The sequence below is a fragment of the Enhydra lutris genome, unplaced genomic scaffold (genome assembly GCF_002288905.1).
Source record: "Enhydra lutris kenyoni isolate GAN:26980312 unplaced genomic scaffold, ASM228890v2 scaffoldscaffold66, whole genome shotgun sequence".
NCBI lineage: Eukaryota > Metazoa > Chordata > Mammalia > Carnivora > Mustelidae > Enhydra > Enhydra lutris.
In genome coordinates, this window is record NW_019154150.1 from 5718466 (window position 1) to 5744519 (window position 26054).

Sequence of the window (26054 nt, forward strand, 5' to 3'; positions counted from 1 at the left end):
GCTATCTAAATTATCTTTTTTATAATTGAGCCAGCTATCAGTAAGTGCTATTCCTTCTTGGCTTTAATATACTGTGGTTGTTAGTAAAAAATATCAAAAGCTTAGGCTTCATAATAGTGTTTATATGAGAACTTGGGATCATTTTTTAGGAAATTGTATAATCAGAGACAGAAGATTTTGTAGTTATGGTTCTAACAGCTTGCATAAAGTAAAATTAAATGCTGTGTTCTTAAGAACACTGGAAATAAGTCAATCAGAGAAATATGACCTAACTGATATGAGAAGTTTGAGAAACAAGACAGAGGATCATAGGAGAAGGGAGGGAAAAATGAAACAAGATGAAACTAGAGAGGGAGAGAAACCATGAGAAACTCTTAATCTCAGGAAACAAATTGAGGGTTGCTGGAGGGGAGGGGGATGGGAGGGATGGGGTGACTAGGTGATGGACATTGGGGAGGGTATATGCTATGGTGAGAAAAAGAAATTTAAGAAAAAACATTACATATATTGCTACTTTTTTTGAAAATTGAAAGTTCAGAATAATACATTTTGAAATTGGTAAGTTGGATATACATACTGTCTTCTGTCCTGCCTTTAGTGTATTAGTAGGGTATGACTTCTCATTTGTAGTACCTTAGAGAGTCTCCTTTTTAAATAGGAGATAAAGGATGGGGATAGGGGAGGACTTTTTAAATAATATAATTTTAATACCAGCAAAGGTGGTATGTGATGGAAACACTCCTGTCCATCTGGGGTAAGTAGAAATTGACACAGCATTTCAGGAAACTACTTGGGCAGCTTTGCCAAGAAACTTAATCCATTCCTAGTAGATCATCAGAGATTGGGCAAGGAATCATGGTACACAGGTATCCAGGGGGCGGTATTTATAGGAGTGAAGGTTGGGAATAATACAGTCAACAACAGTCTATGGGCTACTTGTATTTTTACATGTGATTGGAAAGAAATATCCTAAGGTGTTAGTTAGCATGGTTGCATCATGCATGTGGAATTATGGGTGACTTTTTCTCTTTTCTAGGTTTTCTACAAGGAGGGAGGATATATTCGCTTTATAATTTTTTTTAAGTTTTGCCAAACTACTTTTTTTTTTTCAAAGTTGCCAATATCATGTAGATTATTATGTTGTAGCAAGGATGAGATGACAAAAAACACAATTTCAAGTAAAATTGTTCCCCTGCCAACTCGTAATTGATTTATTTCTTATTATAATCTTATTTATATTACAACTTTTTTGTATTTTAGTATGTCTTAACTGAAAAAAACAGTAAATTGGAAACATTATTCTAGCACCTAGCTTTTTCAATCCTAGTTTTTATTAATAGTGTACTATTTGTTGAAGATTCCATTTTTATTTACTGCGTGATTATACAGATTCCATACAAGTTACATTGTCAAATTCCATTTGTGTGTTTCTTTTTAGAGCTTGGCCACTCTCCTTATTACCTCCCAGATCCTTAATCAAATTATGGAATCTCTTCTTCCTTACTGGCTCCAAAAGAAGCACCATGTGCAGGTGAAGAGGAAGGTGCAGGCCTTAAAAGCTGACATTGATGCTACATTATATGAACAAGTTGTCCTAGAAAAAGAAATGGGAACTTACTTGGTAAGTTTGAATATTGATGAATTAACCATTGACTCAAAGGGACTGACAGTCATACACTGAGCGCAACAAATGTGTATACGCTCACTGTCTCAGATGTGGCCACTTTCCTGCCAGTGTCCTCACCAAGAGCTATGCTAAAGCTTAAAAAAAGCTGGAACTGGGCATTGAAATGTTGCTGTATTCCATCTGAACTTATGCCTACCAGCCACAGAGGGAGTTTGGCCGTTTCTGTCGCCGCTCTGCAGAGGCTTGAGGGCCATTGCTGCAAAGATGCTGGAGCCTGGGCGGGATGAGAAGGCTGTGGAGAGGCAGCACTGGCTGGCTCAGGGTGCTGCCGACGCCCGGAGGAGACTGAAGCCTGCTGCTGAACTGGAGGGCCTATCTGCAGATTCATTTCTAGCTTAAATTACTTAATGGCATGGTAAATATGACAGAGAATGTCTGAATTCACCGGGGATCTGCTGGCAGTGCGGCCACTTGTAACAGTGAAGCATCTAGCTCCTGAGACCCGTCCATACGTTCATGGGCAAGGGGTGTTGGGCCCCGTCTGCCCCAGGTCACTGTTTTTGTATCCTACACCTTCCTTCTCAGCTTGGGACTCTCCTGAGGGAGACAGACCCTGCAGTGGTTCATCAGGGAGGGTCCATTACTGGCAAACTCTCTTAGTCTTGTCTTCCATCTTGGTGAATCGTCTTGCGGGTTTCTTGGCTCACGTGCCTCTTTTTCTGATGTGCATGCGAGTTTTAGTTGATACGTTCATCTCAAGGAGGAGTATATTCTCTCTCTGCCCACTTTTCCCTGCCTTGTTTTCACAACTGTCCCATGAGCTGTTAAGTCCTTAGTCCAGACCCGGGCATTTGTAGCCCAGAGCTGCCACCTTAGGATGACCTTGGAGATTTTGGAGAGCCAGTAGGTAGGTAGCACGATGTTGACCCAAGCTGTAGTTCCAGAGCAGCAACTGGCTTTTTTCAGCTCCCTTTCAGGGATAGTGGAACACTGTCCTAGCTCCTGGTTTTGTGCAAATGGCCTTACCTTTTTGGCACTTCATGACATCTGATAATACCTTTATGAAGGAAGGTAAGATAAGCATGGTTTTTCCAGTTATGTGGCACTGGAGTGGGGTGCCTTTGTCCCCTGCCCCACAGATGCAGATCTAGCTGCCACTGTTGGCCAGGCTCCGGCTTACCACCTTGCTTTCTGTTCCATTTCTCACCTATGCAGCTGTTTTTCTAATTTTTGAGTGGTAATATGCCTGTGATGAAAATACATGTATACACACTAGCATTTTCTGTCACTGCTCTCCTTGGGAGAGAGTGTGATTTTGAGTATAAATTTATAGCACACTTGACCAGTATAACACGATTTATGCTTATTCGTGAAGTGTCAGAGAAAACACAGGAGTGTGTGTACACATGCACACACACAACACAGAGGCATGTGCACTCAGGACGAGTTAAAGGAACACATTTGCACAGTGGGATGCCATCTTGCCTGAATTGGTTGAGGGCTAGCTTACTGTGGCCTAAAGACTATCTAATTCACACTGCGTCCGAATCCTTTCCTTGCTTGTTCTGGGGACTGGTATTTCTGACTGTATATATTTTTCGTCCTTCCACTCTTTTATGGAAGACAACCAGCAGTCTTTCCCCCCCAACCTCTTTATTCTGTCGCTTCTGCATCTCCTTTCATTTTTACATACCTTTTTTTCCCAGGGTTCACCTGGAGCTCCCACATCTCCCATTTCCCCTTCTTCCTGCCCCACCTGTCAGCAGCCCCCTGTCCCAAACCAAGCAAACCCTCACACTTCTCCTGTTTGTGTCCTGTCTTTCCTGCCCCTCACAGTTTCTTGAAATAATTCTCTATATTATTATCATCTCTACTTCCCTACTTCTCTTCCTGTAATCAGTTAGAATCTGCTTCCATCTCTTTTTCCTCCAAATTATTTGGGCAAACAACATCATCCACTGAAGTATTCCAAATCAAATTCACACTCTTCTCTAGACCAGTTTCTTCTCCTTTTCTCCTGGCTCAGTGAATGATACACCATAATTCAAACAATGTGCCCCTTGCCCCAGCAATTTTAATTCATCTAAGAATTGTAGAATCTTAGACCCTGCCAGAATCTTAGATCTTCCTTTTTTTGGCACTTGATGACATCTGATAATACTTTATGAAGGAAGGTAAGATAAGCATGGCTTTTCCCATGTTAATAAAAGGCAAATGAAGTTCTATCTTCTTAATCACTTGGCCACTAAATCAGGAACAAAATTCAAGACTCTGCTTTTCCAGTTCAGTCTTCCTGTCATTGAACACAGGCTCTCTGATGTGAAGTAAAGGAAGGAGAGCACTGGTTTCTCTTGCAGTCCTGGGTCTGTGCGTGAACACTGGGGTTGGCAGTACTACTCCTCGGCTTGGTTGCAGGACCCTGTGTGATCTGATACATTTCGCCCTCCTCCTCTCCTATATGTCCCCCTCTACCTCTCTCCACTGGAGTGACAATCCAATATATGTTATTTCAACTCTCTCCATATATTGGGAGAGAGGGGACATGCTTTTTGGTCACATTTGATCTAGGTCATTATTTCCCATGCACTGATCCTTCCCCTCTTTTCTCCTCACTGACATCAGTGAACTTAGAACTGTGTTTTCTGTAAAGCTCATCCTGACTGCTACATGAGAATCTAAAATAATATTACCAGGTTTTGGGGAAAAAAAACAATCCAACTGAAACACAAAAAACATTGTAAAAGTAATACTTATTATGCACAATGGGAAACTTGGATAATGCAGGACAGAGTAAAAATTAAGGAAAAAGAAAACCTCCATAATGTCCCCACCAGGGGTAATCTGCTAGGGTCTTCTGACCCTGCTGTCAGCCATAGGGCTAAGGCTGAGTCGCACCTCGGTCTGCACTGTGCACCACTCCCGCTCACCTGTGAATAGCCAGTTCCCACCCACCTGCATAGCTGCATGAGTATGAATTTGCACGGTGAGTACTCCAGTTAGAGCAGCATATTGCTGCACAGTAAATGAGCTGCATTCTAGTAAGACAGACATTAAGAAATTTGTTAAAAACATAAACGAGTGTTACTCTTTACACTGAACGTTTTTGTCTTAGAAAATGTACTTACTTTTCAAGCAGTATTTTATTGTTGTTAATGTTTTTATTTACATAATCAATGAGACTCTTTTTTTTTTTTTTTTACAGTTTTGAGTTTTAATTTCAAATATGGTAAACATCATTAGGTAGAACTCCTACAAACAAAAGGCCTTTGGTGTCCTCAGTCATTTTTTTTTTTAATTTATTTTTTCAGTATTCCAAGATTCATTGTTTATGCACCACACCCAGGGCTCCATGCACTACATGCCCTTCTTAATACCCACCACAGGCTTACCCATCCCTCTACCTCCTCCCCTCCAAAAACCCTTAGTTTGTTTCTCAAAGTCCACAGTCTCTCATGCTTCATCTCCTCCTCTGATTTCCCCCATTTCACTTTTCCTTTCCTTCTCCTAATGTCCTCCATGTTATTCCTTATGCTTCACAAGCAAGTGAAACCATATGATAATTGACTCTCTCTGCTTGACTTATTTCACTCAGCATAATATCTTCCAGTCCCATCCATGTTGATACAAAAGTTGGATATTCATCCTTTCTGATGAAGGCATAATACTCCATTGTATATATGGACCACATCATCTTTATCCATCGTCTGTTGAAGGCCAAGATGACTCCTCACAGTTTGGCATTTGTGGCCTTTGCCGCTATGAACATCGGGGTATATATGGCCCTTCTTTTCACTACATCTGTATCTTTGGGGTAAATACCCAGTACTGCAATTGCAGGGTCATAGGGTAGCTCTATTTTTCATTTCTTAAGGAATCTCCACACAGTTTCCCAAAGTGGCTGCACGAACTTGCATTCCCACAGTGTAAGAGGGTTCCCATTTCTCCACATCCTCTCCAATACTTTTTGTTTAATGTCTTGTTGATTTTGGCCATTCTAACCGGTGTAAGGTGGTATCTCAGTGTGGTTTTGATTTGTATCTCCCTGATGGCTAATGATGATGAACATTTTTTCATGTGTCTGTTAGCCATTTGTATGTCTTCTTTGGAGAAGTGCCTGTTCATGTCTTCTGCCCATTTTTTGACGTGATTATCTGATTTTTGAGTGTTGAGTTTGAGGAGTTCTTTATAGATCTTGGATATCAGCTCTTTGTCTATAGTGTCATTAGTGAATATCTTCTCCCCTTCTGTGGGTTGCCTCTTTGTTTTGTTGACTGTTTCCTTTGCTGTGCAGAAGCTTTTTATCTTGATGAAGTCCCAAAAGTTCATTTTTGCTTTTGTTTCCTTTGCCTTGTCCTCAGTCATTTTTAAGAGTTTAGAGCTCCAAAGACCAAAAAGCTTGAAAACTGTAAATCTGGGATAACCTCCCTGCCTTTTTTGTTTTTCAAGGCATTGGCTTTGGTGCAGCCAGTTGGTCCCCTTGTTTCCTCATAAGATTCAAGCTTAGCAGTTACCGAAGGTACCATTATTATACCCCATCAGGGGGCATGATGTCAGGTTGCCCCCCGTCTGGGGCCACCTTGTTCTATCCCTTGGTTGACCTGATGATAAGCAGATTGTAGAGGCGGTTTTTCACTTTGTAATGAATCTACTGCTAGATACTTTGAGACTTTCCTGTTTCCTTTTATTGGTACCCTTAAAAAATAATTTTTAATTGGTTGTTGCTAGTACATGGGAATGCTGTTGATTTTTGTATGTTTTATCCAGCAACCTTGCTGAATCCTGCCATTATTTCCAATCAACTTTCTTGGATTTTCATGTAGACGGATATTTCAACTGTAAAGAAATAATGACTGTTTTTTTTCTTCCTTCATCTTGATAGTTATTGTCTATTGGGTTCACTAATATGTTCAGTATAATTTGGACAGAATTAGTTACAACAGGAATCTTTCTCTTGTTCCTGATTTTTTTTTCCCCTCATCATTGAGTGTCATGTCACATGTTTCTGGTAGATAACTTTTTATCAGTTGAGAAATGGTTCTTTTCCCCTATTTACTAAGAGTTTGTATTGTGAAGGATGTTAAATTTTATCAAATACTTCATTTATTTCTTTTTTTGAGATTATCATATTAAATAAAGTGTCTTCATTTTTTAATATTTTCATTTACAATAATAAATTTCCTAATGGAATACCATGTTACATTTAAATGATTAATTCCACTTGGTAAGTATTTTTAAATACATATTGTCATATTGAATATGTCAGTATTTTATTTAGGATTTTGTGTCACTTAATAATTTTCCTTTCTCAATCGCTGAGAGCAGGGTACCCATGTTATTTATCATGGTAGCTCTTAGCAGGCATTCAATATAATATGGAATAAGGAACAGTTTTAGGAGAAGAATGGCCAGCCTTGATGTCTGTGTGCTGTTTGCTGCCCTCAGTATACTTTTTCTTTGTCCTGCACTCAGCATAGGGAACTCTCAGACATGGTGTTTCTCCAGGGCTGGTTTGAGGAGCCAGTGGGATGGATCACCTGAAACCTGAAACCTTTTTTCATTCATTTAATAAATAGATGTGTTAAAAGTAGTTATAATTTCATAGCAAGTATTGTTAATGACTTCTTTGTTTTTAAAATTTTGTAAGTTTGTCTTGGTTGGTCCTTGCTAACTTGGAGCTAATAGGGTAGAGTGTTTCTTAGTTAATGTATTTTTGTTTATGTATGCAGTTATTTACTTTGTTGAATTTGCATTTTTTTCCTTCTTGCTGTTGGAGTATGTCCCTGATGTGCTAAATTTACTGGCTTAAAAGTGCTCAGTAGCGTTAAGAGTACTGATAAAGTGTTAACACGTGCATACGACACTCACTTGATGTGTGAGATAGAAACAGAACGCGTGGTGTGCTGCTGTGTGGGGTAGGGACTCCCTGGGTGCTGTATGCTAAAATGCCAAGAAGACTTGGGCATGCCTTCTGGAGGCTGCCTAGTGGCACATCCAGGTGAATTTGTCTATACATCTCTGCAGAGGCCCAGCCTTGTACTGTCGGAGCTGAAACATTCAGCCGAATGGAGGCTATCAGGATTTCTTAAGACTGAATTGTGGTAAAAATGGCTTAATAGCTAACATTTTCACTCTTTCCTAACTCTTGATTTCTACACTTTTCAGAGAAATGAATTGATGCTATATCAGTCAGTATATTTTAAAACCACATCTATATGCTGCAATACAGCATAAGGAAATACATAGAAGCAAATGCAACCAAAGAGTGGTTTAGAAACTACTCACCACTGAATCTCCAGCTGAGCGCCAACTCCCCGCCTCTCTCTGCCTCCCCCCCCCCCCCCGCCCCCTGCCTCACCCAGCTCCGGAGGCACCCATGAGCCTTGAAAATAGCCAGAGACTAACTCAGAATCCCTGGGTTCCTGCTTCGTCCACATACCCAGAACATCTGGAGGAAGCACTTTCTGCCATTCCCAGTACTTATGTCTGGGTATTTTCTATTTTAGTGAAATACAAAACAAGAAAAGAAACTGACTAGGAGTGGAATCTGACCTACACTAAGCTCAGCTACTGAGCCTAATATACATGTCTTGGTGAAAGATGGGCTCTGAGATACCATAATAATAATTATAATAATTCATTTTAGAATTATTCTATATAATATAGAATATAATATAGAATATTTAATAATATATTATATAAATATATACTTATATATTTTTATGTAATTTATCAAATTTACATAATTTATTTATATATTTATATAATTACATATTCTTTTTTAAAAGATTTTATTTATTTATTTGACAGAGAGAGAAGGATCACAAGTAGGCAGAGAGGCAGGCAGAAAGAGAGGGGGAAGCAGTCTTTCTGCTGAGCCTGTTGCGGGGCTCGATCCCAGGACCTTGAGATCATGACCTAAACCAAAAGCAGAGGCTTATTCATCCACTGAGCCACCCAGGCACCCCTATAATTATATATTCTATATATGATCTCTATATATTCTAGATATATTCTATATAATTATATGTTCTATATAATTCTATATAATTACATATTCTATTATATAATGCCTATATTATATATAATTCTATATATTATGTAAATACATAATAATATATAGAATATATAGTATATATGTATATATACTATCTCTAGTATATATTTATACATATATTTATATTTTATAATATAGAGAATATATGTAGAACATATTATAAAGAATTTATATATAGAATATATACATATAAAAATACTTGTCACAATATTTTAAAGCAATATATATTTTATTCTATATAGTATAGAATATTAATGCTTAATAATTGCCTTAAAATATTGTGACAAGTATTTTTACTAAGCTGAAGTTGTTGTAGCCTGTGCACTTGGATGGTCATGAGGAGGCCTGAGGGTGCTGGAAGTAGGCAAGCCTGGCCTTAGGCCTTACGAGGGCTGGGTCTGTCACTGAGTCACTGCATGGCGTAGAGCACTGCTTGGCTTCTCTGGGTCAGAATAAATGTGTGTTGTGAGCAGGCCTCTAGTGAGGAGTGAGGAGTTTGAGTAGCATGTCACTGGGTCCTGGAGAGTTGTAATGTCACTCAGGTGGCAAGTGACAGTCACCAATGCCCAGGCATCCTACTTCGGTGAAGGCTCCTTTGTCCAATTATTAAGTAACTAAATAACTTAACTCATACTGATGTTTATGTTTCTCCCCCACCAAGCTGAGGGCATATAATGATTGTTGCCCCTTTCTTCCTTTAGACTAAACCTATTAAAACCTATTAGCAAGGTTTTTAAACATAGTTTGAGAAAGATTTCTTCCTGCTTCTATGGTTTCCCCACTTTCTGCTGTGGATTTTCTCGTTGGCCTCTTTGGTATAACTGCTGCTTCTGATGTAGTGACTCTCAGGAGGTCCCTTGTTACTACCAGCTTTTTTTTTCTTTACTTTTTAAAAAATTGGGATCTAATTCACATGCCATAAAATTCACCATTTTGAATCAGTACAATATAATGATTTTTAGTGAATTCACAAGGTTTTACAACAATGACCACTAAGTCCAGAATGTTTCCTCATCCCTGAAAGAAATCCGACACCCATTAAGCTGTCAGTCCCTATCCCAGTGTCTGGCAACCACCAGTGTGCATTCTGTCTCTGTGGATTTGCCTGCTGTATGCATGTCATGTACATGGAATCCTCCAATATGTGGCTTTTGTGTCTAGTTTCTTTCACTAAGCATAGTACTTTCAGGGTTCATCCATGAGATAGCATATATCCATACTTCATTCCTTTCTATGGTTGGATAATATTCCCTTGTATGAATATACTACATTTTATATATTCATTCATCAGTTGATAGACATTTGGATTGTTTCCACTTTTTGGCTGTTAGAAATAATGCTGGTATGAACATTTGTGTGCAAGCTTTTATATGAACATATGCTTCTTATGAACATATGTTACCATTGGCTAGGTCATATGTTCACTCTCTGTTTCACTTTTTGAGGAACTGCCAGACTTTTCAGAGGCAGTGGTACCATTTTACATCCCTGCCAGTCCACTTTTTTCTACATCTCTATCAACACTTGTTATGTAAGATTTATTTATGAGAGAGACAGCATGTGCACAAGTGGGGGGAGGGCCAGAGGAGGAGAGAGAGAGAGAGAGAATCTCAAGTAGACCCCACGCTGAGCACAGAGCCAGACTTGGGACTTGATCTCATGACCATGAGATCATGACCTTAACAAGACCAAGAGTCAGACACAACCAACTGAGCCACCCAGGCGTCCCTCCCCTTTTTTAATGATAGCCACACCTAATACATGTAAAATGGTATTTCATTGTGGGTTTGATTTGCGTTTTCTTTCTTTCTTTCTTTCTTTCTTTCTTTCTTTCTTTCTTTCTTAAGATTTTATTTATTTATTTCACAGACAGAGATCACAAGTAGGCAGAGAGAGAGGAAGGGAAGCGGGCTCCTTGCTGAGCAGAAAGCCCAGTGTGGGGCTCGATCCCAGGACCCTGGGATTATGACCTGAACAGAAGACAGAGGCTTTAACCCACTGAGCCACCCAGGGACCTCTGATTTGCATTTTCTTAATCCCTAAAGATACTGATCGTCTTTTCATGTGCTTTTTGACCATTGTGTCTCTTTTTTGGGGAAGTACATATTCATATTCTTTGCCCATTTTTCATTGGATTATGTGTCTTTTTATTATTTCATTGCAAAAATTCTTCATATATTCTGAATATAAATTTCTTTCTTTCTTTCTTTTTTTAAAGAGAGAGTGTGAGAGGGGTGGAGAGAGGGGCAGAGATGGTGGGAGAGAGAGAATCTTTTTTTTTTTTTTAATTTTTTAAATTTATTTTCAGCGTAACAGTATTCATTGTTTTTGCACCACACCCAGTGCTCCATGCAATCTGTGCCCTCTCCAATACCCACCACCTGGTTCCTCCAACCTCCCACTCCCCGCCCCTTCAAAACCCTCAGATTGTTTTTCAGAGTCCATAGTCTCTCATGGTTCACCTCCCCTTCCAATTTCCCTCAACTCCCTTCTCCTAACTTCCCTTGTCCTCCATGCTATTTGTTATGCTCCACAAATAGGTGAAACCATATGAAAATTGACTCTCTCTGCTTGACTTATTTCACTCAGCATAATCTCTTCCAGTCCCGTCCATGTTGCTACAAAAGTTTGGTATTCACCTTTCTGATGGAGGCATAATACTCCATAGTGTATATGGACCACATCTTCCTTATCCATTCGTCCGTTGAAGGGCATCTTGGTTCTTTCCACAGTTTGGCAACCGTGGCCATTGCTGCTATAAACATTTGGGTACAGATGGCCCTTCTTTTCACTACGTCTGTATCTTTGGGGTAAATACCCAGTAGCGCAATGGCAGGGTCATAAGGAAGCTCTATTTTTAATTTCTTGAGGAATCTCCACACTGTTCTCCAAAGTGGCTGCACCAACTTGCATTTCCACCAACAGTGTAAGAGGGTTCCCCTTTCTCCACATCCCCTCCAACACATGTTGTTTCCTGTCTTGCTAATTTTGGCCATTCTAACTGGTGTAAGGTAGTATCTCAATGTGGTTTTAATTTGAATCTCCCTGATGGCTAGTGATGATGAACATTTTTTCATGTGTCTGATAGCCATTTGTATGTCTTCATTGGAGAAGTGTCTGTTCATATCTTCTGCCCATTCTTTATAAGGTTGTCTGTTTTGTGTGTGTTGAGTTTGAGGAGTTCTTTATAGATCCTGGATATCAACCTTTTGTCTCTACTGTCATTTGCAAATATCTGGGAGTGAGCGAATCTTAAGCAGGCTCCCTACCTAGCACAGAACCTGATCAGGGCTCAGTCTCATCACCCTGAGATCATGACCTGAGCTGAAATCAAGAGTTGGCTGCTTAACTGACTGAGCCACCCAGATGCCCCTGAATATAAATTTCCTATCAGCTATATGATTTGCAAATATATCTTACCATTCTTTGGGTTAGCTTATTTTCTTGAATGTCCTTTGATGCATAAAAGTTTTTAATTTCGATGGAGTCAGATTTCTCTCTTTTTTGTTGCTTATTCTTTTGCTGTCATCTCTAAGAAACCATTGCCTTATCTAAACACAGAAAGATTTACTTCTATATTTTCTGCTAAGAATTTTATAGACTTAGCTTTTACATTTAGGTCTGATCCATTTGGAATTAATTTTTGTAGGTAGTATGAGGAAGGAGTCCAGATTCATTCTTTTGCATGTGGATATCCAGCTGTCCTACCACCATTTGTTTAAAAAAAATCATTTTTTTCTTCATTGAATGATATTCACACATTTGTTGAAAATTGTAAGTCTATAGATACATGGATTTGTTTCTGGACTCTCAGTGCTATTCCTCTACATGTCTATCCTTATGCCGGTACTACACTGTCCTGATTACTGTAGCTTAGTAGTAGGTTTTCAAATCAGGAAATGTGATTTCTCTAACTTTGTTCTTTTTCAAGATTGTTTTGGCAATTCTGGGTCCCTTGCAGTTCCTTATGATTTTAGGATTAGCTTGTCCATTTCTTTTAAAAATGCAGTTGGAAGTTTGATTGCATTGACTCTATTCATCAATTTGGGGAGTATTTCCATCTTAATATTAAGTTTTCTAATCTGTAAACATGGAATGTCTTTCTGTTTATTTAAGTCTTTAATTTCTTTCAGCAATGATTTGCGGTTTTCAGTGTACAAATCTTGCATTCTGTTAAATGTATTACTAAGTGTTTTATTCTTTTTGGTACTATTGTAAATGAATTTTTTAAAAATTTTGTTTTGAGGTTGTTCATTGCTGGTTTCTAGAAGTACCTTTGATTTTTGTATGTTGATCTTATATCCTGCAACTGTACTGAAGTTTATTATTAGATTGCTTATAATTAGACCTAATAATCTTTTGGGGGGGTTCCTTAGGGTTTTTTGGTATGTAATATCATGTCCTGGGCAAATAGAAATAGTTCTACGTTTTTTCTTGTTCTGGATGGCTCTTATTTCTTTCCTTGCCTTATTGTTCTGGTCAGAACCCTAAGGACAGTGTTGAATAGCAGAGTTAAGAGCAGACATTCTTGTCTTGTTCCTGATCTTAGTTGGGAAGCTTTTAATTTTTCACCATTAAGTATGATGTTAGCAGTGGGGATTCATAGATGCTGTTTATCAGTTTGAGAAAATTCTCTATGATTACAATTTGTTGAGTGTTTTTATCATGAAAGGGTATCAGATTTTGGTTTTTTTTCTGTATCCATTGAGATTATTATATATAATTATATAAAGATACATATTTAGGGATCTCTGGGTGGCTCAGTTGGTTACGCATCTGCCTTTGGCTCAGATCATGATGCCAGGGTCCTGGAATCGAATCCCACATCAGCCTCGTTACTCAGTGAAGAACCTGCTTCTCCCTCTGCCTGTTACTCCCTCTGCTTGTGCTCTCTCACTCTCTCTCTCTGACAAATAAACAAAATCTTAAAATATATATATTATATAAATTATATATATCTATCAAATTTTGTTGTGTTTATGTATTTCCTTTTGCTTGCTCTGGATTTAGTTTACTGTTCTTTTACTAGATTCATAAGGTGAAAATTTTAGTTGTTTTGAGATCTGCCTTTTTTTTTTTAAATGAAAGCATTTATACCGATGAACTTCTATCTGAGCTCTGTTTTTACAGCATCCTATAAGTTTTGATATAGTATCTTAATTTTCATTCATCTCAAAGTATTTTCTAATTTTTCTCGTGATTTCTTCTTTGACTTACTGTTTTTTAGGAGTATGTTGCTTAATATCCATACAATGTGTGAATTTCCCAAATTTCCCTCTGTTATTGATTTCCACTTTCATTCCATTGTGGTCAAAGAGTACTTTGTATGATTTGTAAGCCTTTCAGATTTGTTGAGAATTGTTTTACGATCTAACATCTCATCTATCCTGAAGAATGTTTCATGTGTACTTGGGAAGAATGAGTATTCTGTTGTTGGGTTCAGTGTTATGTAGATGTTGATGTGGGGCTGCAAGTGAACGGTCAAGAAAGAATTGCTTTCTGTCCACAGGAACAGGACCTTTGGGCAGAAGGAGTTGCACTTTTGCTTTATGAATCTGATGGTTATATGCTTAATACTCAAGAGGGAAGGGACACGTAGGGAGTGTTAAATCGTAAATGTTTCTTCAAATTCTAGTCGTGACATTACTTTTGCAAGATTTTTCTTGTGCTTATCAATCAGTTTGACCGAGATTAACTATCAGTGAGATGTACAGGTAGTCTTGAGATCCTTTAAGAATGTAGCAACAAGCACTTAATTTGATCCTTATCAAACTTATGCAGGCCATAGATCAACCTACTGGGCTAAAGGTGAACATTTTTCTGCTTCTGTCCTTCATCACATGTCTTTAGGTCTCTCTTTTTGTGGTGGGGAATGCTTTCAGCACAAAACCAGGAAGTTTAAAATTGTGCCTTAACATTCCCTTCCTGCTTATGCAGAGGTGAGATCTTAGAGACTTCTGAGATCTTTCCTGAGATTATGCATGATCCTAGGCATGTGCCTGGTTGTCTAGATTTCCAGGAAAATGTTGGAGCTTTTCAACCCCCTGTGAATGTCTCCTCAGCTTGCCCTTTTGAGCTCCCTGGCTAGTCTCTTGTTTGCCCCAACTGCTATCCATTACCTCAGGCAGACTGATGTTTAAAAATTCAACTGACATACCCAGGGAAAAGCCTTTAGCACTCAACAAGATTTGGTGAAGTTGAATAAAGATGAGCCTTTCGAGTGAGGTTTTCTAGGGTCCTACTAACCAGGTCAGATAATAATTTCCCTTTGGGAATGAGGCTTTCAAAGATCTCCAGGCCCACCTTGCTCCCTCTGGTCCTGGGAGTGCATGCTGTTTTTGGTTTGTTTGTTTGTTTTCAATGTTCCTACAGAGCTGGGGAGTAGGAGATGAGACTAGAATAACTTAAGATGCCAGAAGATTGAGATGTTTGTCATGACTGTATGCAGCCAGTATTGCTACAAGCCTTTGGTTAATTTCCAGAGTACCCGAAAAGTTGATTCTGACACATTTTGCCATCTTTTCTATTCTCATGGAGGGGCAAACTTCTGGAGGTCCTTACTCTTCCATTTTCACTGACATCACTGATATAGGAAAGACATTAGTTTCAAAGGCAACAGCCAAGAAAGAATTTTTGAGGTGTCTTTAGTGCAAAAAGGTGGTTTTATTAAAGCATGGGGACAAGATCCCTGGGCGGAAAGAGCTGCACTGAGGGGATGAGGAGTGACCCATTATAAACTTTCAAGTTGGAAGGGGGTTAAGGATAGCATAAGCCTTCTATGTATTTTGGAAACAAGGTTTTCAGGATCCTGAGGGGGCTAGCTCTTGTTAAGAAAAGGCCATTCATTATTGTTTAGTAAGCCTTCAGTCATTAGACCCTTCAGATATATATACTTGGATCTTATGCTTGGAGGATGATTGCCAACATGTATCTTGGTGGGGGTGGGGGGGAGTGGTGAGATAAAGGAAGTTTCCAAAGGAATTTTTATGTTAAAGTAGACTTTACAGCATCCTGGGGGTTTGGGCCTGACTTTGCCTTTTGCCCTTAGCAAAGTATTAATGTTGAGGCAGCTTAGTTCTTAGAGGAAGGTCACTCTGCTTGTTTTAAGGACTTGTCAATGGGCTGTAAGTAGTGAGGAAATTTAATAATTTTTCTTTTGCCTTTGTTTCCCACATCATCACCACCTCAGTTTTTTATTAGAAGGTCAGGGACTGAGATTCTGGGGTACCCATGGTGCGAGGGGGCAGTCATGCAAGATTTTTTTTTTAATTTAATTTAATTTTTCAGTGTTCCAAGATTCATTGTTTATGTACCACACCCAGTACTCCAAGCAATATGTGCCCTCCTTAATAAGATTTCTAATGGTGATGTTGAATCATTTCTTTTCAGTTGATCAAGAGCAAACATCTTTAGCTTTGCTGTTATTATGTAATAATTCAGTGATTTGGCACAATGAAATGAGTAGCTAAATCATTTTTTCATTCTTTCAGGAACTTAAATATAAAATTGCTTTTGAATTTATGTAAAATCTATTGTTGAGAAGAAGAAATTGAGAAGAATTCTGAGGTTTTTTTTGGTTGGAGGCCAGTGTCTTGGGTAGTATTGCTAAACGTTGTTCCTGTTACATGATATTAAAACAGTGCCTTTTTTTTCTTGTGGTTTACATTTTCAGGGTACCTTTGATGATTACTTGGAATTATTCCTTCAGTTCGGTTATGTGAGCCTTTTCTCCTGCGTTTACCCATTAGCAGCTGCCTTTGCTGTGTTAAATAACTTCACTGAAGTTAATTCAGATGCCTTAAAAATGTGCAGAGTCCTCAAACGGCCATTCTCAGAACCTTCAGCCAATATTGGTGTATGGCAGGTAATTAATTGGTGTATGGCAGGTAAAAAATTATTCCTTTGGGGGAAAAAATTAGCAAAATGGGGCCTTATATTAAAAATAAAAGTGCTCAGGAGAGATTTGGAAAAACTGGATGTTATCCTGTTTATTTTTATTTATTAATTTTTTTGGCCACAAACTAGCTGTGTGACTTCACATAGTTATTAACTTCTTCTGGACCTTGCTTTTCTTGTTTTTAAAATTAGGGATGGGGCAGGGAGGTAAATTATAATTTTTATGACCCCTTTCAGAGGTAAAATTCTAATAGTTTTCTAGGAAAGTAGCCAGCTGGGATTTTACCCACTAGGTGATAAAGAGGCCCTCCCACTACAGTGTCAATGCAGATCATGTGGGGAGCCTGGACTTCCACACTTACCCAGGAATAATGAGGTTCCCTCTCTAGTTTCTGCTGCAGTGATCTCAGATAAAGCCTAATGAAGAGTCAGACATTTCACCACCACCCAGCACAGCAGAGGCCATATGGGAGTGCACATGAGCCATTTGTACCCCTCCAAGCAAAAGAGAGATCAGTGGGGAGGTTAGTGGGAAGCCAGAACTCTGATCCCTGTCCAGTGATAATAAGGATCCCATCCCCCACTTTGGGTGTCAGTGGTGTCCAAATGGGCAACCTAACAAGATGTTACTTCTTTCCCTGCTGGAGTGATGTCAGAGGAACCAACTAAAACAAAAGTTTTAAATAAAATGTAGAATCTTATAACACCCAAAATGTCCAGGGTTCTATTAAAAAATCATCATACCAAGAACCAGGATGTTACCCCCCCAAAAAAGGTGATGTAGTCAGTAGATGCCACAATCAAGGTATCAGATGTTAGAAATATCATACAAAAATTCTAAACAGCCTTGATAAAATGAATACACCTTAAACAGATGGAAAAATAGAATATCTCAGCAAAGAAATAGAAGATATGAAGGAGAGGCAAATAGATATTTTAGAAGTGGAAAATATAATTAAAATAAAAAACTCAGGGGCGCCTGGGTGGCTCAGTGGGTTAAAGCCTCTGCCTTCGGCTCAGGTCATGATCCCGGGGTCCTGGGATCGAACCCCGCATCGGGCTCTCTGCTTGTCAGGAAGCCTGCTTCCCTTCCCCTCTCTCTGCCTGCCTCTCTGCCTACTTGTGATCTCTGTCTGTCAAATAAATAAATAAAATCTTAAAAAAAAATAAAAAACTCAGTGGATGAGTGCAGGAGCAGAATGGAAGAAGTAAAGATCAGAAACTGGAAAACAATGCAATAGAAATGATTCAGTCTGAATAGCAGACAAAAAAATAGCCAAAGTAAATACAACCTCAGAGACCTGCATGGCTCTAACAGAAAATCTAACATTCCTGCTCTTGGTGTTCCAGAAGGAAAGGAGAAAGGAGGGGCTAAAAAATATTTGAAGTAATAATGGCCAAAACTTTTTGATTTGGCAAGAGAACTAAAACTACAGATTCAAGAAACTGATTGAATCGCAAATAGAATAAGCCCCAAAAGTCTGTGCCAAACACATTGTAACTAAACACATGAAAGCTAAAGACAAAGAAACACTTGAAAGCACGAGGAGAGAAGTGACTTGTTACCTACTATAGGGGAAGACAATTAGAATGACAGCCAGTTTTTCATCAGAAACCATGGAGGCCGGAGGCAAGTGGCATAGTATCTTTTAAGCACTTAAAGAAAAGTACCATTAATACAGAATCCTATATTCAGAGAAAAGTATCCTTCAGGATTTAAAAGAAGATCAAGACACTCTTAGATGAAGGAAAACTAAGAGAATTTGTTGCCAGAAGACCTATCCTAAAAGAATAGCTAAAAGAAGCTCTCTAAACTTAAGGAAATGTTAAAAGAAGGGACCTGGGAGCATTAGGAAGAAAAACCATGGTAAGCAAAAATACAAGTAAACATATTAGGCTTTTCCTGTCTTGAGTCTCTAAAGTTATATATGACAATTGAAATAGAAATTATAACACTATCTTATGATTCTAAATATATGTGGAGAAAATATTAGATACTATACAGAATGGTAAAAGGAGGTGAGGTTTCTTTATATCACTCAAACTAGTAAATGACGACATAAGTAGACTGATTATATATAGACGGTCCCCAACTTACAATAGTTCAAATTATGATTTTTTGACTTTACAACAGTGTGAAAACAATACGTATTCAATAGAAACCATACCTCAAATCTTTAATTTGGATCTTTTCCTAAGCCAGTGGTATGCAATAGGATCCTCTCTCATGACTCTGGGCAGCAAGCTGTTTATAGTCATAAGGGTCAACAGCTGATACACCTAGAACCGTCTGTACCTACAACCATTATGTTTTTTACTTTCAATACAGTGTTTAACAAATTACATGAGATTTTCAACACTTTATTATAAAGTAAGCTTTGTGTTAGATGATTTTGCTGAACCATAGGCTAATCTAAGTGTTCTGAGTACATTTAAGGTAAGCTAGGTTAAATTACGATAATTTGGTAAGTTAGGTATATTAAATGCATTTTTGTCTTACAATATTTTAAACTTACAGTGGGTTTTTTGGGATATAACTCTTCAATCAAGGAAGATCTACACAGACGCACACACAATATAATATGAAATGTATGTAATATATAAAGCATATCTATATAATCATATATGTATGTAATGTAATACCTAGAGCAACCATTACAAAGCTACAAAAAAGATACATTCAAAACAGATAAATCAAAATGTAGTTCTAAAACATGTTCAAATAACCCACAATAAGGCATGACAAGTAAAACACAGAAATGAAAAAACAGAAGGAACAAATGGAAAACAGAGAAACAGCAAACTAAAGTCCTAAGATATCAATAATTATATCAACTGTAAAAGGTCTAAAGATACCAGTTAAAGACTGATATTGGCAGAGTGGATTAAAACACATAACCCAACTATATGCTGTCTGTAAGAAATTGAGTTCAAACATAATGCTATAAGCAGGGTAAAGGTAAAAGGACAAATAAAAAATACCCCATGTATAGAACTATTAATCAGAAGAAAGCAAGAGTGGTTATATTAGTATCAGATAAATTAGACTTCAGAACAAAAAGAAATTAACAGAGAGGAGCATTCTATGATGATAAAAGGGTAAAATTACCAAGAAGACATAGCAATCTTAATGTATATGCCCTGAACAACAAAGTTTTAAAATTATGTGAACCCAAAATTTATAGAACTAAAAGGAGAAATAGATAAATCCACAGTGATAGTTGGAGACGTCAACATTCCTCTCTCAACAGTTGACAGAACAAGAGCTAGAGAGTCAGCAAGGGTATGGAAGAACTCAGCACCACCACCGTCATTAGATAACAGAATCTAATCCATGTTACAGAGCACTCTGCTCAACAATAGTAGGGCACACATTTCAAGTCCTTACAGAACATTCAAACTGGGGAAACAAACTTTAGAAATTGAAATCATATATAGTATGTCTCCAACTACAGTAGAATCAAACTAGAAATCAATAACAGAATGATAACAGGGAAATCTCTAAGCACTTGAAGACTAAATGACACATTCCGTAAATAATCATGGGGTCAAAAGAAAGTGTCAAGTGAACTCAGAAGACACTGAAAACGAAAAGACAGCATATCAAAGTTGGTGAGACATAGCTAAAGCTGTGGTGACAGGGAAATTTGTAGCACTAAATGCATACATTGGAAAAGAGGGAAATGTTTCAAACAGTAATCTAAACTCCTACTTAGGAAACTGGAGACAAACAAAACCAACAGAAGCAGAAAGAAGAAAATAATAGAGTGTAAGTCGATGAAATGAAAAACAGAAAAATAGTAGAGAAGATTAATGAAATTAAAGAGTTGATTCTTTGGAAAGAGCAATATAGTTGATAGACCTCCAGCAGGACTAAAGCAAGAAAGAAGAAACAACCATTATAAAAATGAAACAGGAGATAACACTACAGACCCTTCAGATATCGAAAGTATAAAAGGGACTATTACAAGCAACTCTACACATATAATTTTTTAAAAAGATTTTATTTATTCATTAATAGAGGGAGAAGGAAAAGCAGGCTTCCTGCTGAGCAAGGAGCCTGGTGTGGGACTCAATCCCAGGACCCTGGGATCATGACCTGATGAGGCATGACACTTAACCAACTGAGCCACGCAAGCATCCCTATACATAAAAATTTGACAACTTGGATAAAATGGACCAATTCTTCCAAAACACAGACTACCACAACTCACCCAATATGAAGTAGATAATTTGAGTAGCTCCATAACTGTAAGGAAATTGAATCTGTAGTTACAAATTTCCAAAAAAGAGATGCCCTGGCCCAAATGATTTTACTGGCAAATTCTAATTTAAAGAAAAATTAACACTGATTTTATACAATTTCTTCTAGAAACAGGACATGGGAGTATTTCCCAATTCACTTTATGGAGCTGGTATCAGTGTGATAGAAAACCAGAGAGAGTATGAAAAAGGAAAACAACAAACCAATATACCTTCTGAATAAATATATAAAACATCTTAATAAACTGTTAGCAAATATAATTCAGCAATCTATAAAAAGAGGTATAGACCATGACAAGTAGGATTTAGTCCAGGGATGCCAGCTGGGTTCAATATAATCTACCATATTCATAGTCTATATGGTTATATCAATCAATAAATATAAAACATTTGACAGAATCCAACATTCATTTTTGAAGACTCAAAAAAATAGAAATGGGGGTATTTCTTTAACTTGGTAAGGAACATCTATTTTTAAAAAACCTAAAGCTAACATCATACTTCTTGGTGAAAGACTGAAAGCTTTCCTTATAAGATTAGGAACAATGCAAGGAAATCCACTCTCACTACCCTTACTGAACATAGTACTAGAAGTTCTAAGTAGCATAATAAGGCCAGTGATACCTCCAGTTTACCAGTGAGGTCCCTAGCTGACCTCAAGTATATGAGCATATCCAGTCAAAGTCATCTGAGACAAGAACTGCTTGGATGAGCACATCCTAAATTGTCCACCCACAGAATGAGGAGTTAAAAAAAAATGGCTGTTTGAAGTCACAGAGTTTGGGGTGGTTGGTTATGTAGTAATAGCTAACTGACTCAGTACTTGGAATAAAAAGAAGACTCAGTACTTGTAATAGATCAGTTCTCCTTTAATTTACAAATTTATAAATTAACCTACAAATTAATTCACAAATGTACCAGTATCCCAGTCAAAGTTTTTCTTTTAACTAGGTAAACTTATTGTCAAATTCACAGGGAAAAATAAATGAAATAGAATAGCAAGAAAATTCTAAAGAAGAATAAGGACACTTACCACATATTAATACTTACTATATAACTTCAGTTATTAAAGTAGTGTGGTACTGGTGCATTAGTAGACAATCACACCAGTGGAACACAATAAAAAGTCCAGAAATGCATTATATGGTATAGGTGCAATCTCAGTTCAGTAGGGGAAACGACTATCCATTAATATCATTGAGATAACTAGGTCTCCAGATAAGGGGGAGAAAGTTTGTTCTTCTAAAATTACAAGATAACAGGACAGGACTCAGAATGGGAGAAAATATTCATAAACATATGTCTCCAGAGGACTCGTATTCAGATTAAGAACTCTTAAAACTCAATGAGGCATTTCAGCCAATAAAAACATGGATAATGATTTGAAGAAGTACTTCAAAAAAATATGCAAATCATACAGTATATGACTTCAATTATATGACATTCTAGAGCATACAAACTAATTCATAATGACAAAAAGCAGATTAGTGTTTGGGGCCAGGTTTGAAAAGAAGGTTGGATTACAAAGGGTCATGAGGAATCTTTTGAGGGGAAATGGAAATATTCTGTATTTTGTGGCAGTGATTTTATAGGTAAATACAACTATCAAAACAATAAAGTGTATACCTTCAATGAATGCAGTTTATCACACAAATTATAACTCAGTATCGCTGTATTTGAAAAATCACGTTTTTTGATAAATGTATTAAAAGTGCAGGAAGCCAGGCACTCTTATATGCTACTGACAGGAGTGCAGCTTGGCATTATTTATCAAAATTATGAATGCATGGTACCTTTGACTCAGGTAATCCATGTTTAGGAATTTATCATAATTCCACACTTGTTAAATGATGTATTTACATGATAACTAATTGGAGCATTGTTTGTAACAGCAGCTAATGCCCACCGATAAGGAAATAGTAAAATAAGTTCTGGTACATCTATGCAATAAAATATTTAAGCAGTTGTGACAAAGAATGAAGGCATTCTTTGAGATCTGACATAGAATATTCTTCAAGACATTTAGTGACAAAAGCAAGGGACCTGACACTAAGGGTATATACATTCAAGTTTGTTTATATTTGTATATTAAGTGTCTGGAGTGGTACAAAAGAAAATAATAGTGATCATTTTGTAGGGAGAATGGGAGCTGGTGAGGGAGGGAAGGGATACATGAGGGCAAGGAGACTCTTCACTTTTTGCTTTATTTAAAGAGAAAGTAAACAAAGTCCAGAGTAGGTTTGTTGTAAAGAATACTGGAAAAATAGATTACACAAGGATTCCTAAAATAAAAGATGGCAGAAATTCTCCATGAAACAATATTCAGTTTGGATCCAATCATGTTTCATTTTGCTTCTTTTAAAATTTTAATTTCTGGGACACCTTGGTGGCTCATTTGGTTGAACGTCTGCCTTTGGTTCAGGTCTTGATCCCGGGCTCCTTGCTCAGTGGAGAGCTTGCTTCTCCTTCTGCCTGCTGCTCCCACTGCTTGTGCCCTCTCTCTCTCTGACGAATGAATAAAATCTTAAATTTTTTAAAAAAATTTTAATTTCTAAAAGTAATTGCTTTTCTAAGAATTAGTGGGACTTTTTTTCTGATTTTTTTTTAAATAACACGCAATTGACACATAGTGTTATATTTGTTTCAGGTGTGCAATGTAGTGATTAGATAAGGCTATATGTTATGCTGTGCTCACCGCAAGTTAGCTCCCACTGTCACCATACATTGCTACTATAATACCATTGATTGTATTCCCTATGCTGTACCTTTCATCCCCATGATTCTTTTTTTTTTTTTTTAAGATTTTATTCATTTATTTGAGAGAAAAAGAAAGAGAGAGCATGAGAGTAGAGAGGTCAGCGGGAGAAGCAGACTCGCTGCCTATCAGGGAGCCCGACTTGGGACTTGATCCTGGGACTCCAGGATCATGACTTGAGCCCAAGGCAGTTGCTTAACCTACTGAGCCACCCAGGCGCCCCCGCCCCATGACTTCTTCATCCTATAACTACAGGCCTATCTCCCATTCCCGGTGGTTAAGTAATTAAGTAGCGGTCAAGTGTTACACATTAAAGGAAAGAAAGAGTGACCAAGCAGTGGTCACAACATTTCCACAGTCGGTACTCAGTAGTGTGCTCCATGAGACTCCTCATGGGACCTTGGATCACTCTGTTAAGTAGCTGAGTGGGGGCATCTGTATTTTCCTTGAAGTCCCACAAGTAAATGCCACTAGAAAAGGATCACTGTTATGGTGCCTCAGGTATAGTTGAACCAGATGTGTGTGATGTGTCAAAGTAGGGTAGTCACAAAATAAATTCTATTTGAAATCATACCTGACTGTTTTTGAAAGTGAAACATTTTTTCTGGTGGCCCCATTTTAGGTTCCCTGTAGATATGAGTAGAGTAACTTTAACAGTGTACTCCTCTAGGATGTATTCCAAATTTTCAGGTCCCTGGCCACCTCCAGTTGGGAAGGTAGAACATACTGCTTTGGATATTCAAGCCATAAGTATCTAAAATACCTTGTAACAGTGTGGCTTTTTTAAGCTGATTTTAAAGAAAATCACAGCATTATAGGGAAAAAGCTTAAAATGTACTTGGAATATTTAGAACAAGGGAAAGGCTTTTCCTTTGATTTTAGATAATATAAAAAAAGGATGAGGAAATATGGAAGAGGTCATTGTGGTTTTTAATTTCACATTTTTTTTTCTTTTAGTTGGCTTTTGAAACAATGAGTGTTATATCTGTGGTGACCAACTGTGCTCTAATTGGAATGTCACCACAAGTGAACGCCCTCTTCCCGGAGTCAAAATTGGACCTCATTTTGATTGTAGTAGCAGTGGAGGTAAGTGAAAATTTAAACCTGTTTTAAATAGTCTCCACATCAGATGCCTCCGTTAAAGCAGAGATGACCTAAAGCAGTGATGTCTCCAACTGTCAATGATTAACAATTTAGTGACATCCATTTCCTGGGTCTTCCTGGGTCAGGTAATGGAAAGCCATGAGGTTTGAGGCTGTGCGTTTCTGGTTGTTTCCCAGGTATGAGAAAGTCCCCATGGTGCAGATGGGAAAGTGACCTTTCCAGCCGTTGTATTGACCTGTCCAGTGCTGAGTAGATAAATCCTATTTGAAAAAGAATTCTGTAGATTTAATATTTTTTTAAGTTTCTTCTAGGGATCTGTCATTTCCACTTTCTTAAGCAAATAAATTGTAAGAGATGCTTTTTGATTAACAATTTAAATCTCATTAGCAACAGGTATGAAATTCATTATGAAACTCTAAAACACCAAAATGTAACATATAGTAAGAAGACTCATAATTTCACATACAAAGTACAAGTGGTCTGTCTGTGTACTTTTTTTTTTTTTTTTTTAAGATTTTATTTATTTATTTGACAGAGAGGTCACAAGTAGGCAGAGAGGCAGGCGGCAGGGGGAGGGGGGCGGGTGCGCGGTTTGGGGAAGAAGGCTCCCCGCTGAGCAGAGAACCCAATGTGGCTGGATCCCAGGACCCTGAGATTATGACCCTAGCTGAAGGCAAGAGTCTTAACCCACTGAGCCCCACAGGTGCCCCTGTCTGTGTACTTTTTAGGTTTTCATTTTATCATGTTTTTCAATATGGCTTTACTGTAACATTTTGAAAATTCAGCACTGACCAATTGCAAAGGAAAGAATTTGCAGGAATTTTTTTATTGCTAGTGATTATTATTGTCTGGAATATTGTGACCTTTCATTTTTAGATATTTAAAAAATAGAACAGTTGTGGAAATTTATTAAAACAGAATTTAGCAGGATTATAGAGTGGCCTTAGGCCTGAAGGCTGACTAGAAATGAAACTATGAACTTGTACATTTCTACTAGTGGCTGAAGAAATAGATTCTGCTTTGCTGTATTTACTCTTTCTGTGTATTTAATAGGAATGTGTGTTCATGGTAGATGCTATATGCAGAGTGCATTTGGAGAATGATTTTAGACAGCAGTGAGTAAGAGGGAAAGGGAAGGCTCTAGCAGATAAAAGTAGGTCTGTTTTGAATTTTGAGGGTTGAATAGGATTTTGGAGAGCTATTTGTAAGGTTGATTTCTCACCTGTGTGAGAGATCAAAACAGGTATCTTAGGGGATGGCCAACTGCCCAGGCTCATAGCATACCTTCTTGATAGAGGATTTGGCCCTTAACTTTGCCAGTACATCCAGAGTTAATTAGGCTTTTGGGGCTGACT

General features: G+C 37.8%; 1 protein-coding gene across 2 annotated transcripts in view; it reads left to right on the forward strand.

Moving 5' to 3' along the window:
• LOC111159072 (anoctamin 10) overlaps positions 1-26054 on the forward strand; it is a 200413-nt gene that overhangs the window by 38496 nt on the left and 135863 nt on the right. For both annotated transcript variants that reach the window (XM_022521455.1, XM_022521456.1), the window contains exons 9-11: positions 1439-1621; positions 16354-16545; positions 24553-24681. In XM_022521455.1, the coding sequence (XP_022377163.1) occupies positions 1439-1621; positions 16354-16545; positions 24553-24681 (504 nt within the window). The remainder of the gene's footprint in view (positions 1-1438; positions 1622-16353; positions 16546-24552; positions 24682-26054) is intronic.